This window comes from Lampetra fluviatilis, chromosome 70, assembly GCF_964198595.1.
Source record: "Lampetra fluviatilis chromosome 70, kcLamFluv1.1, whole genome shotgun sequence".
NCBI classification, from domain to species: Eukaryota; Metazoa; Chordata; class Hyperoartia; order Petromyzontiformes; family Petromyzontidae; genus Lampetra; species Lampetra fluviatilis.
This window is the reverse complement of record NC_136344.1, coordinates 2,935,665-2,950,009: the sequence shown is the minus strand read 5'-3', so window position 1 is coordinate 2,950,009 and position 14,345 is coordinate 2,935,665. Positions and strand designations below refer to the sequence as shown.

Sequence of the window (14,345 nt, the reverse complement as noted above, 5' to 3'; positions counted from 1 at the left end):
CGCACACACGTACGCACACGCACGCACACAGGAGGAGGCCGCGGCACGTACAGATGAGCATGCTGGCGGTGGAGGAGGTGGAGGTGGAGGAGGTGGAGGATGATGAGGAGGAGGTGGAGGAGGAGGTGGAGGATGATGAGGAGGAGGAGGAGGAGGTGGAGGAGGTGGATGAGGAGGTGGATGAGGAGGAGGAGGTGGATGAGGAGGAGGAGGAGGAGGAGGTGGAGGAGGTGGATGAGGATGAGGAGGAGGCCGCGCACGTACAGATGAGCATGCTGGCGGTGGAGGAGGTGGAGGTGGAGGAGGTGGAGGATGATGAGGAGGAGAAGGAGGTGGAGGAGGTGGATGAGGAGGAGGTGGATGATGAGGAGGAGGTGGAGGAGGAGGTGGATGAGGATGAGGTGGATGGGGAGGAGGCCGCGCACGTACAGATGAGCATGCTGGCGGTGGGCCGCGTGCGGAAGTCGGGCAGGAAGAGCCACTTGACCAGGTTGGGGTTGAAACCGGCGCTCTTCCACGGGTAGTCTGCAACACAGGGGGTCACGTGGGGTCGTATCGCGGGGTCACGGGGGGGGTCATCGTATACGGGGGTCACGTGGGGTCGTATCGCGGGGTCACGGGGGGGGGGTCATCGTATCGCGGGGGTCACGTGGGGGTCATCGTATACGGGGGTCACGTGGGGCCGTATCGCGGGGGTCACGCGGGGGTCATCGTATAACGGGGTCACGTGGGGTTGTATCGCGGGGGTCATGTGGGGGTCACATCACGGGGTCACGCAAGGTCATCTTATACGGGGGTTACGTGGGGGTCATAGTATACGGGGGTCACGCGGGGTTGTATCGCGGGGGTCACGTGGGGGTCATCGTAGACGGGGTCACGTGGCGGTCATCGTATACGGGGTCACGTGGGGTTGTATCGCGGGGGTCACGTGGGGGTCATTGTATACGGGGTCACGTGGGGGTCATCGTATACGGGGGTCACGTGGGATCGTATCGCGGGGGTCACGTAAGGTCCTTGCCTGTAAACATCTGGACATTGGTTCAAGCGAGCTTGACTACCGCTACTGCCGCTGATGAGACACTGAACGTGAAAACCGGCCCTCGCCTGCGAACACCCGGGGGAAAGTTCACCAGCGTCGACTCAAAACAAAAGCGCGGCTCTGCCGCTGATGAGGCACTGAAACGCCGAAACCGGCCATCGCCTACAAACATCCGGGGGAAAGTTCACCAGCGTCGACTCAAAAACAAAAGCGCGGCTCTGCCGCTGATGAGGCACTGAAACGCCGAAACCGGCCATCGCCTACAAACACCCGGGGGAAAGTTCACCAGCGTCGACTCAAAACAAAAGCGCGGCTCTGCCGCTGATGAGGCACTGAAACGCCGAAACCGGCCATCGCCTACAAACATCCGGGGGAAAGTTCACCAGCGTCGACTCAAAACAAAAGCGCGGCTCTGCCGCTGATGAGGCACTGAAACGCCGAAACCGGCCATCGCCTACAAACATCCGGGGGAAAGTTCACCAGCGTCGACTCCAAACAAAAGCGCGGCTCTGCCGCTGATGAGGCACTGAAACGCCGAAACCGGCCATCGCCTACAAACATCCGGGGGAAAGTTCACCAGCGTCGAATCTAAACAGAGCCTGACACTGCCGCCGCCGCCGACGACGACGCGACACGCCGGAAAACGAGGGGGGCCACTCCGCACCGTGGCAGAGAACTGGAGGCACGCCGATGCACAGCAGCGGCTCTGCTGCTGATGAGGCACTGAACGCCGAAACCGGCCCTCGCCTACGAACATCTGGGGGAAAGTTCACCAGCGTCGACTCAAAACAGAGCCTGACACTGCCGCCGCCGCCGCCGATGATGCAACACGCCGGGAAACGAGGGGGGCCGCTCCGCACCGTGGCAGAGGACTGGAGGCACGCCGATGCACAGCAGGTACTGGAAGGTGAAGCTGCAGGCCAGGTAGAGGCAGAAGCGGGGCCAGAGGCGGGCCATCGCCACTCGCTTGCGCTGGAAGACGATGGCCACCAGCCAGAAACCGTGCAGCATCGCGTACAGGTCCATCCGCTGCCCGATGGCGTTGATGGTCATCAGGAAGCACACCTGAGGGGTATTGGGTGGGGGGGGGGGGTGTCATGGGGTGGGGAGCAAGTGGGGGGTTTAGGGGGAAGAAAAAACACGGTGGTTCGAGCCCTGGGTCTGGGTGTCTCTCTCTCTCTCTCAGGGGGTTCATAATGGCCGTGTCAGAAACACTGAGAGCCTGGCCTGTGGTGGGTGGGTGAGGAGGGATTCACCTGTAGGCCCGTGGTTGAAGGCCTCAACTGTAGACCTGTGGCTGGGTGAGACCCATGGCTAAGGGGGGGGAGAGGGCCTCTTCTGAGGCCTGTGGCTGAAGGCCTCAACTGTAGGCCCGTGCCGAGGGTCTCACCCGGAGACCCATTGCTGAGGGAGGGGAGCTCTCATAAGGCCCGTGGCTGAAGGCTTCAACTGTAGGCCCGAGACTGGGTGAGGCCTCGCCCGGAGGCCCCGTGTCGCGAGGAGGGTCTCTCTGAAGGCCCACAGTGGCTGGGTGGGGGGGAGAGGAGGAGAAGGGGGGGGGGAGCTCTCCTGAGGCCTGTGGCTGAAGGCCTCAACTGTAGGCCCGAGACTGGGTGAAGCCTCACCCGGTAGTCCAAAGGTCGGGTGGGGAGAGGAGGAGAGAGGGGAAGAGAGGGGGGGGGGGGGCGGTCGGCCCTGACCTCGAGTCCGAACTTGTAGAAGAAGTAGTTGAGGAAGTACTTGAGGCACAGCGGCACGCTGCGGTCCATGTGGCCTCGCGTCACCCCGGGGAAGATGGCGCCCGTGGGGGGGGCGGCTTCGCCGCTCGCCGCGCGGCAGTAGGCCTGACGGCGGTACACGGTGACCTCCAGCACCAGCACGGCCAGGATCATCAGGTGGTCCTGTAGAGGGTGGAGGAGTTGGGTGGGTGAGGTGGGAGGGGTGGGGGGGGGGTGTGAGGGAGTGGGGGATGTGGGGGGAGAGTGGGGGGTGAGTGGGGGGGGGGGGTGGGGGGGGGGTGGGGGGAGTGTGTGGGGAGTGTGGGGGGAGTGTGGGGGGAGTGGGGGGGGGTGAGTGTGCGGGGGTGAGTGTGGGGGAGAGTGGGGGGGGTTGTGGGGGGAGTGGGGGGGGAGGTGGGGGGGGGGTGTGTGGGGAAGTGGGGGGGGTGAGTGGGGGGAGAGTGTGGGGGGTGTGTGGGGGAGAGTGGGGGGGGAGGGGTGTGGGGGTGTGTGTGGGGGAGAGTGGGGGGGGAGGGGTGTGGGGGAGTGGGGGGGGGGTGAGTGTGGGGGGGGTGTGTGGGGGGAGTGGGGGGGGTGTGGGGGGAGTGGGGGGGGTGAGTGTGTGGGGTGAGTGGGGGTCACCGTTCTCACCACCCCCACCACCCCCACCACCCCCACCACCCCCCACCACCCCCCACCACCCCCCACCACCCCCCACGTCGTCCACGATCATCAGCGAGCTGAGCGGTGGGGTGACGCGGGTGGGTGAGTGACTGGTGGGTGAGCGAGCAGTGGGTGAGTGGTGGGTGAGTGGTGAGTGAGTGGTGGTGAGCGGTGGGTGAGTGGTGGGTGAGTGGTGAGTGAGTGGTGGGTGAGCGTTGGGTTAGCGAGTGGTGGTTGAGCGAGCAGTGTATGAGCAAGTGGTGGGTGAGCGGTGGGTGAGCGTTGGGTGAGTGAGTAAGAAGGTGAATGAGTGGGTGAGTGAGTAATGGGTGAGCGAGTGGTGGGTGAGTGTTGGGTGAGCGAGTGGCGGTTGGGCGAGCAGTGGTTGAGCGAGTGGTGGGTGAGCGGTGGGTGAGTAAGTAGGTGAATGAGTGGGTGAGTGAGCAGTGGGTGAGCGAGTAGTGGGTGAACGTTGGGTGAGCGAGTGGTGGTTGAGTGAGCAATGGTTGAGCGAGTGGTGGGCGAGCAGTGGGTGAGCGGTGGGTGAGCGAGTGGTGGGTGAGCGTCGGGTGAGTGGTGGGTGAGCGAGTGGTGGGTGAGCGTTGGGTGAGTGAGTAAGTAGGTGAATGGGTGAGCGTCGGGTGAGCGAGTGGTGGGTGAGCGTTGTGTGAGCGAGTGGTGGGTGAGCATTGGGTGAGCGTCGGGTGAGCGAGTGGTGGGTGAGCGTTGGGTGAGCGAGTGGTGGGTGAGTGGTGGGTGAGCGTTGAGCGAGCGGTGGGTGAGCGTTGGGTGAGTGAGTGGCGAGCGAGTGGTGGGTGAGCGAGTGGTGGGTGAGCGAGTGGTGAGTAAGCGGTGGGTGAGCGAGTGGTGGGTGAGCTTTGAGCGAGTGGTGGGTGAGCGGTGAGTGGTGGGTGAGCGGTGGGCGAGCGTTGAGCGAGTGGTGGGTGAGCGTTGAGCGAGTGGTGGGGTGAGCGTTGGGTGAGTGGTGGCTGAGTGAGTGGTGAGCGAGTGGTGGGTGAGCGTTGGGTGAGTGGTGGCTGAGTGAGTGTGTGAGCGAGTGGTGGGTGAGCGAGTGGTGAGTAAGCAGTGGGTGAGCGAGTGGTGGGTGAGCGTGTGGTGGGTGAGCGTTGAGCGAGTGGTGGGTGAGCGTTGAGCGAGTGGTGGGTGAGCGAGTGATGGGTGAGCGTTGAGCGAGTGGTGGGTGAGCGAGTGGTGGGTGAGCGTTGAGCGAGTGGTGGGTGAGCGTTGAGCGAGTGGTGGGTGAGCGTCGGGTGAGCGAGTGGTGGGTGAGTGTTGGGTGAGCGAGTGGTGGGTGAGCGGTGGGTGAGCGTTGAGTGAGCGGTGGGTGAGCGTTGGGTGAGTGGTGGCTGAGTGAGTGGTGAGCGAGTGGTGGGTGAGCGAGTGGTGAGTAAGCGGTGGGTGAGCGAGTGGTGGGTGAGCGAGTGGTAACTGAGTGGTTGGTGAGCGTTGAGCGAGTGGTGGGGTGAGCGGTGGGTGAGCGGTGGGTGAGCGGTGGGTGAGTGGTGGGTGAGCGGTGGGTGAGCGGTGGGTGAGTGGTGGGTGAGTGGTGGGTGAGCGGTGGGTGAGCGGTGGGTGAGCGGTGGGTGAGCCGTGGGTGAGTGAGTGGTGGGTGAGCGAGTGGTGGGTGAGTGGTGGGTGAGTGAGCGGTGGGTGAGCGGTGGGTGAGCATTGAGCGAGTGGTGGGTGAACGGTGGGTGAGCGAGCGGTGGGTGAATGAGTGGGTGAGCGGTGGGTGAGCGAGTGGTGGGTGAGTGGTGGGTGAGCGGTGGGTGAGTGGTGAGTGAGTGGTGGGTGAGCGAGTGGTGGGTGAACGGTGGGTGAGCGGTGGGTGAGCGAGTGGTGGGTGAGCCGTGGGTGAGTGAGTGGTGGGTGAGCGAGTGGTGGGTGAGCCGTGGGTGAGTGAGTGGTGGGTGAGCGAGTGGTGGGTGAGCGGTGGGTGAGCGAGTGGGTGAGTGGTGGGTGAGCGGTGGGTGAGCGAGTGGTGGGTGAGTGGTGGGTGAGCGGTGGGTGAGCATTGAGCGAGTGGTGGGTGAGTGGTGGGTGAGCGGTGGGTGAGCGAGTGGTGGGTGAGCGAGTGGTGGGGTGAGCGGTGGGTGAGCGAGCGTACCCGTATGTAGAGGGCGATGTTGTTGTGAGCGTTGAGTGAGTTGTGAGTGAGCGAGTGGTGGGTGAATGAGTGGGTGAGTGGTGGGTGAGCGAGTGGTGGGTGAATGAGCGGGTGAGTGGTGGGTGAGCGAGTGGTGGGTGAGTGGTGGTGTGAGCGAGTGGTGGGTGAGCGAGTGGTGGATGAATGAGTGGGTGAGTGGTGGGTGAGCGAGTGGTGGGTGAATGAGTGGGTGTGAGCGAGTGGTGGGTGAATGAGTGGGTGAGCGAGTGGTGGGTGAATGAGTGGGTGAGTGGTGGGTGAGCGAGTGGTGGATGAATGAGTGGGTGAGTGGTGGGTGAGCGAGTGGTGGGTGAATGAGTGGGTGAGCGAGTGGTGGATGAATGAGTGGGTGAGTGGTGGGTGAGCGAGTGGTGGGTGAATGAGCGGGTGAGTGGTGGGTGAGCGAGTGGTGGGTGAATGAGTGGGTGAGCGAGTGGTGGATGAATGAGTGGGTGAGTGGTGGGTGAGCGAGTGGTGGGTGAATGAGTGGGTGAGCGAGTGGTGGGTGAATGAGTGGGTGAGCGAGTGGTGGGTGAATGAGTGGGTGAGTGGTGGGTGAGCGAGTGGTGGGTGAATGAGCGGGTGAGTGGTGGGTGAGCGAGTGGTGGGTGAATGAGTGGGTGAGTGGTGGGTGAGCGAGTGGTGGGTGAATGAGTGGGTGAGCGAGTGGTGGATGAATGAGTGGGTGAGTGGTGGGTGAGCGAGTGGTGGGTGAATGAGTGGGTGAGTGGTGGGTGAGCGAGTGGTGGGTGAATGAGCGGGTGAGTGGTGGGTGAGCGAGTGGTGGGTGAATGAGTGGGTGAGCGAGTGGTGGATGAATGAGTGGGTGAGTGGTGGGTGAGCGAGTGGTGGGTGAATGAGTGGGTGAGTGGTGGGTGAGCGAGTGGTGGGTGAATGAGTGGGTGAGTGGTGGGTGAGCGAGTGGTGGGTGAGCGGTGGGTGAGCGAGTGGTGGGTGAATGAGTGGGTGAGCGAGTGGTGGGTGAATGAGCGGGTGAGTGGTGGGTGAGCGAGTGGTGGGTGAATGAGCGGGTGAGCGAGTGGTGGATGAATGAGTGGGTGAGTGGTGGGTGAGCGAGTGGTGGGTGAGTGGTGGGTGAGCGAGTGGTGGGTGAATGAGCGGGTGAGCGAGTGGTGGATGAATGAGTGGGTGAGTGGTGGGTGAGCGAGTGGTGGGTGAATGAGCGGGTGAGTGGTGGGTGAGCGAGTGGTGGGTGAATGAGCGGGTGAGTGGTGGGTGAGCGAGTGGTGGGTGAATGAGTGGGTGAGCGAGTGGTGGATGAATGAGTGGGTGAGTGGTGGGTGAGCGAGTGGTGGGTGAATGAGTGGGTGAGCGAGTGGTGGGTGAATGAGTGGGTGAGCGAGTGGTGGGTGAATGAGCGGGTGAGTGGTGGGTGAGCGAGTGGTGGGTGAATGAGCGGGTGAGCGAGTGGTGGATGAATGAGTGGGTGAGTGGTGGGTGAGCGAGTGGTGGGTGAGTGGTGGGTGAGCGAGTGGTGGGTGAATGAGCGGGTGAGCGAGTGGTGGATGAATGAGTGGGTGAGTGGTGGGTGAGCGAGTGGTGGGTGAATGAGCGGGTGAGTGGTGGGTGAGCGAGTGGTGGGTGAATGAGCGGGTGAGTGGTGGGTGAGCGAGTGGTGGGTGAATGAGTGGGTGAGCGAGTGGTGGATGAATGAGTGGGTGAGTGGTGGGTGAGCGAGTGGTGGGTGAATGAGTGGGTGAGCGAGTGGTGGGTGAATGAGTGGGTGAGCGAGTGGTGGGTGAATGAGTGGGTGAGTGGTGGGTGAGCGAGTGGTGGGTGAATGAGTGGGTGAGCGAGTGGTGGATGAATGAGTGGGTGAGTGGTGGGTGAGCGAGTGGTGGGTGAATGAGTGGGTGAGCGAGTGGTGGGTGAATGAGCGGGTGAGTGGTGGGTGAGCGAGTGGTGGGTGAATGAGTGGGTGAGCGAGTGGTGGATGAATGAGTGGGTGAGTGGTGGGTGAGCGAGTGGTGGGTGAATGAGTGGGTGAGTGGTGGGTGAGCGAGTGGTGGATGAATGAGTGGGTGAGTGGTGGGTGAGCGAGTGGTGGGTGAATGAGCGGGTGAGTGGTGGGTGAGCGAGTGGTGGGTGAATGAGTGGGTGAGTGGTGGGTGAGCGAGTGGTGGGTGAATGAGTGGGTGAGTGGTGGGTGAGCGAGTGGTGGGTGAGCGGTGGGTGAGCGAGTGGTGGGTGAGTGGTGGGTGAGCGAGCGGTGGGTGAGCGGTGGGTGAGCATTGAGCGAGTGGTGGGTGAGCGGTGGGTGAGCGAGTGGTGAGTGAGCGAGCGGTGGGTGAGCGGTGGGTGAGCATTGAGCGAGTGGTGGGTGAGCGGTGGGTGAGCGGTGGGTGAGCGAGTGGTGGGTGAGCGAGCGGTGGGGTGAGCGGTGGGTGAGCGAGTGGTGGGTGAGCGAGCGGTGGGTGAGCGGTGGGCGAGCGAGCGTACCCGTATGTAGAGCGCGATGTTGTCCGCCTTGCGGAGGCCCACCCAGTTGGCCGGGTCGACGGGGCCCCGGTAGAGCAGCGACCCACGGCGCTCATCATCACTCATCCCCACGGGAACCTGCAACACAAACACATCAGCTACCATCAGCTACCATCACCCATCAGCTACCATCACCCATCAGCTACCATCACCCATCAGCTACCATCACCCATCAGCTACCATCACCCACCAGCTACCGTCAGCTACCATCACACATCAGCTACCATCACCCATCAGCTACCATCACCCACCAGCTACCGTCAGCTACCATCACCCATCAGCTACCATCGGCTACCATCACCCATCAGCTACCATCAGCTACCATCAGCTACCATCACACACCAGCTACCATCAGCTACCATCACACACCAGCTACCATCACCCATCAGCTACCATCAGCTACCATCACCCATCAGCTACCATCACCCACCAGCTACCATCACCCATCAGCTACCATCACCCATCAGCTACCATCAGCTACCATCACCCTCCATCACCCTCCAGCTACCATCACCCTCCATCACCCCTCAGCTACCATCACCCTCCATCAGCTACCACCACCATCAGCTACCACCACCATCAGCAACCATCACCCTCCATCAGCTACCACCACCATCAGCTACCACCACCATCAGCAACCATCACCCTCCATCAGCTACCACCACCATCAGCTACCACCACCATCAGCAACCATCACCCTCCATCAGCTACCACCACCATCAGCTACCACCACCATCAGCAACCATCACCCTCCATCAGCTACCACCACCATCAGCTACCACCACCATCAGCTACCACCACCATCAGCTACCACTACCATCAGCAACCATCACCCTCCATCAGCTACCACCACCATCAGCTACCACTACCATCAGCAACCATCACCCTCCATCAGCTACCACCACCATCAGCTACCACCACCATCAGCTACCACTACCATCAGCTACCATCACCCTCCATCAGCTACCACCACCATCAGCTACCACCACCATCAGCAACCATCACCCTCCATCAGCTACCACCACCATCAGCTACCACCACCATCAGCTACCACTACCATCAGCAACCATCACCCTCCATCAGCTACCACCACCATCAGCTACCACCACCATCAGCTACCACCACCATCAGCAACCATCACCCTCCATCAGCTACCACCACCATCAGCTACCACCACCATCAGCTACCACCACCATCAGCAACCATCAGCAACCATCACCCTCCATCAGCTACCACCACCATCAGCTACCACCACCATCAGCTACCACCACCATCAGCTACCACCACCATCAGCAACCATCACCCTCCATCAGCTACCACCATCACCCATCAGCTACCATCACCCATCAGCTACCACCACCATCATCACCCATCAGCTACTCACCGTGCAGTTGGTGCTGAAGGCGGCCGAGTCTACGATGTGCAGCTGGTACAGCATCTTTCCCACGGCCACCACGCACACCCACACGGCGCACGTGGCCGACGCGGCGCGCCGCACCCTCGGGAAGGGCAGCGCGAAGCCCCAGGCGATGATCAGCGCGTAGTTGAGCAGCGACACCTGTTGAGGTTGTGGGTGGGTGGGTGGGTGTCAGTCAGTCAGTCACTCACTCGCTCAGTCAGTCACTCGCTCAGTCAGTCACTCAGTCAGTCACTCAGTCAGTCACTCATTCACTCACTCACCCACTCAGTCAGTCACTCACCCACCCACTCAGTCACTCACTCACTCACTCACCCACCCACTCACTCATTCAGTCAGTCACCCACTCAACCACTCACTCAGTGACTCAACCACTCACTCACTCAGTCAACCACTCAACCACTCACTCACTCAGTCAGTCACTCACCCACTCATTCACTCACTCAGTGACTCAACCAGTCAGTCACTCACCCACTCATTCACTCACTCAGTGACTCGCTCAGTCAGTCACTCATTCATTGGCTCACCCACTCCTTCACTCATTCACTCATTCAGTCACTCAGTCACTCACTCAACCACTCACGCACCCACCCACTCACTCATTCAGTCAGTCACCCACTCAACCACTCACTCAGTGACTCAACCACTCACTCACTCAGTCAACCACTCAACCACTCACTCACTCAGTCAGTCACTCACCCACTCATTCACTCAGTCACTCACTCAGTCAGTCACTTACCCACTCATTCACTCACTCAGTGATTCAACCAGTCAGTCACTCATTCACTCGCTCAGTCAGTCACTCACTCAGTCACTCAGTCAGTGACTCGCTCAGTCAGTCACTCATTCACTCACTCACCCACCCACTCACTCACTCACTCACTCACTCACCCACTCACTCAGTTAGTCATGTCACTCACTCACCCACTCACTCACTCAGTCAGTCACTTACCCACTCATTCACTCACTCAGTGACTCAACCAGTCAGTCACTCATTCACTCACTCACCCACTCACTTAGTCACACACACACTCAACCACTCACCCACTCACTCACTCAGTCACTCACTCACTTGCTCAGTCAGTCACTCATTCACTCACTCACTCACCCACCCAATCATTCACTCACTCACCCAGTCAGTCAGTCACTCACCCACTCACTCACTCAGTCACACACTCACCCACTCATTCACTCACTCACCCACCCACTCAGTCACTCACTCACCCACTCAGTCACTCACTCAACCACTCACTCAACCACTCACTTAACCACTCACTTGGTCAGTCACTCAACCACTCACTCACCCACTCAATCACTCACCCACTCAGTCACTCACCCACTCATTCCCTACAACCACTCAGTCACACATTCACTCACTCAGTCACTCAACCACTCACTTAACCACTCACTTGGTCAGTCAGACGTAGTGGTGGGTAGAAGTGGTTGTGGGTGGTGGTGGTGGTGGGTGGTGGGTAGAAGGGGTGGTGGTGGTGGGTGGTGGGTATAAGTGGTGGGTGGGTGGTGGGTGATGGGTGGTGGGTAGACGTGGTGGTGGTGGTGGTGGGTGGTAGTGGTGGGTGGTGGGTAGAAGTGGTGGTGGTGGTGGGAGGTGGGTGGTGGGTGGTGGTGTTGGTGGTGGTGGGTGGTGGTGGGTGTGGTGGGTGGTGGTGGGTAGAAGTGGTGGTGGGTGGTGGTGGATGGTGGTGGTGGGTGGTGGTGTTGGTGGTGGGTGGTGGGTGGTGGGTAGAAGTGGTGGGTAGAAGTGGTGGTGGTGGGTAGAAGTGGTGGGTGGTGGGTAGAAGTGGTGGTGGTGGTGGTGGGTAGAAGTGGTGGGTGGTGGGTAGACGTGGTGGTTGTGGGTGGGTGGTGGTGGGTGGTGGGTGGTGGGTGGGTGGTGGCTGGCTAAGTGTGTGTGTGTGTACAGTCACCTCTCGCAGCGCCACCCACACGGTGTAGAAGGAGGCCAACTTGATGATGTGGGTGGTCGTGGTTGTGGTGGTTGTGGGTGGTGATGGTAGTGGTGGGTGGTGGTGGGTGGTGGGTGGGTGGTGGCTGGCTAAGTGTGTGTGTGTGTGCAGTCACCTCTCGCAGCGCCACCCACACGGTGTAGAAGGAGGCCAACTTGATGATGTGGGTGGTCGTGGTTGTGGTGGTTGTGGGTGGTGATGGTAGTGGTGGGTGGTGGTGGGTGGTGGGTGGGTGGTGGCTGGCTAAGTGTGTGTGTGTGTGCAGTCACCTCTCGCAGTGCCACCCACACGGTGTAGAACGAGGCCAACTTGATGATGTGGGTGGTGGTGGGTGGTGGGTAGACGTGGTGGTTGTGGGTGGTGGTGGTGGTGGCTGGTGGGTGGGTGGTGGTGGCTGGCTAAGTGTGTGCGTGTGTGTGTGCAGTCACCTCTCGCAGCGCCACCCACACGGTGTAGAACGAGGCCAACTTGATGATGTGCAGCTCCAGGAGTCTCCAGGCGAAGCCTTGGGCCCTCCTCAGCAGCTCCATGGAGCGCAGCAGCAGCACCCACAGGCGGTCCAGCACCAGTCGCCACTTGTCGGGATCTCCTGCGCAACGATGTCACAGCCTCAGCGTCACACCCACAGCGTCACACCCATAGTGTCATACCCACAGTCACAGCGTCACACACACAGCGTCACAGCAGCAGCAGCACCCACAGGCGGTCCAGCACCAGTCGCCACTTGTCGGGATCTCCTGCAGCCACAGCATCACACCCGAAGCGTCACACCCACAGCGTCACACACACAGCGTCACACACACAGCGTCACACACACAGCATCATACCCGCAACGTCACACACACAGCGTCACACCCACAGCGTCACACACACAGCGTCACACACACAGCATCATACCCGCAACGTCACACACACAGCGTCACACCCACAGCGTCACACACACAGTGTCACACACACAGCGTCACACACACAGTGTCACACACACAGTGTCACACACAGCGTCACACACACAGTGTCACACACACAGCGTCACACCCACAGCGTCACACACACAGCGTCACACACACAGCATCATACCCGCAACGTCACACACACAGCGTCACACACACAGCGTCACACCCACAGCGTCACACACACAGCGTCACACACACAGCGTCACACACACAGTGTCACACACACAGTGTCACACACAGCGTCACACACACAGCGTCACACACACAGCGTCACACACACAGCGTCACACACACAGCATCATACCCGCAACGTCACACACACAGCGTCACACCCACAGCGTCACACACACAGTGTCACACGCACAGCGTCACACACAGAGTCACACACACAGCGTCACACACACAGCATCACACCTGCAGCGTCACACACACAGTGTCACACACACAGCGTCACACACACAGCGTCACACACACAGTGTCACACACAGAGTCACACACACAGCGTCACACACACAGCGTCACACCCACAGCGTCACACCTACAGCATCACACACACAGCATCACACACACAGTGTCACACAGTGTCACACACACAGTGTCACAACCTCAGCGTCACACACACAGCGTCACACACACAGCATCACACACACACAGCGTCACACCCACAGAGTCACACACACAGCGTCACACACACAGCGTCACACACACAGCATCACACACACAGCGTCACACACACAGCGTCACAACCTCAGCGTCACAGCCTCAGCGTCACACACACAGAGTCACACACACAGTGTCACACACACAGTGTCACACACACAGCGTCACACACACAGCGTCACACACACAGCGTCACACCCACAGAGTCACACACGCAGCGTCACACACACAGTGTCACACACACAGCGTCACACACACAGCATCACACCCGCAGCGTCACACACACAGTGTCACACACACAGCGTCACACACACAGCGTCACACACACAGTGTCACACACAGAGTCACACACACAGCGTCACACACACAGCGTCACACCCACAGCGTCACACCTACAGCATCACACACACAGCATCACACATACAGTGTCACACAGTGTCACACACACAGTGTCACAACCTCAGCGTCACACACACAGCGTCACACACACAGCATCACACACACACAGCGTCACACCCACAGAGTCACACACACAGCGTCACACACACAGCGTCACACACACAGCATCACACACACAGCGTCACACACACAGCGTCACAACCTCAGCGTCACAGCCTCAGCGTCACACACACAGAGTCACACACACAGTGTCACACACACAGTGTCACACACACAGCGTCACACACACAGCGTCACACACACAGTGTCACACACAGAGTCACACACACAGCGTCACACACACAGTGTCACAACCTCAGCGTCACAGCCTCAGCGTCACAACCACAGAGTCACACACACAGTGTCACACACACAGTGTCACAACCTCAGCGTCACAGCCTCAGCGTCACACACACAGAGTCACACACACAGTGTCACACACACAGTGTCACACACACAGTGTCACACACACAGTGTCACAACCTCAGCGTCACAGCCTCAGCGTCACACACACAGAGTCACACACACAGTGTCACACACACAGTGTCACACACACAGCATCACACAACAACAACAACCGCCATTCGCCACTAAGTGGCGGTGACGTCACCACGACGCTTGTGCCAGGCCATGTGCACCCTGAGGCCACGTGAAGTGTCGAACGCCCGCTGGCAGGAGGTCACGGGGCAGACCCAGGTGCCACGGGTCGACTGACCGAGATGACCGAGATGACTGGCTGATCCACCACCTGTGCCCCCTACTGTGCCAACTTGCTGTGCTTTAGCCACCCGGCGCTCCGCTCGTTGTTGTGAGCGTCGCTCCTC

At 60.4% G+C, this 14,345-nt stretch overlaps 1 protein-coding gene across 1 annotated transcript in view; it reads right to left on the bottom strand.

Moving 5' to 3' along the window:
* LOC144952843 (piezo-type mechanosensitive ion channel component 2-like) overlaps positions 1-14,345 on the bottom strand; it is a 30,469-nt gene that overhangs the window by 1,308 nt on the left and 14,816 nt on the right. The window contains exons 4-9 of the mRNA XM_078883313.1: positions 11,899-12,059; positions 9,471-9,644; positions 8,048-8,164; positions 2,740-2,940; positions 1,900-2,104; positions 419-525 (exon numbers count right to left, since the gene is read on the bottom strand). Of these exons, the coding sequence (XP_078739439.1) occupies positions 419-525; positions 1,900-2,104; positions 2,740-2,940; positions 8,048-8,164; positions 9,471-9,644; positions 11,899-12,059 (965 nt within the window). The remainder of the gene's footprint in view (positions 1-418; positions 526-1,899; positions 2,105-2,739; positions 2,941-8,047; positions 8,165-9,470; positions 9,645-11,898; positions 12,060-14,345) is intronic.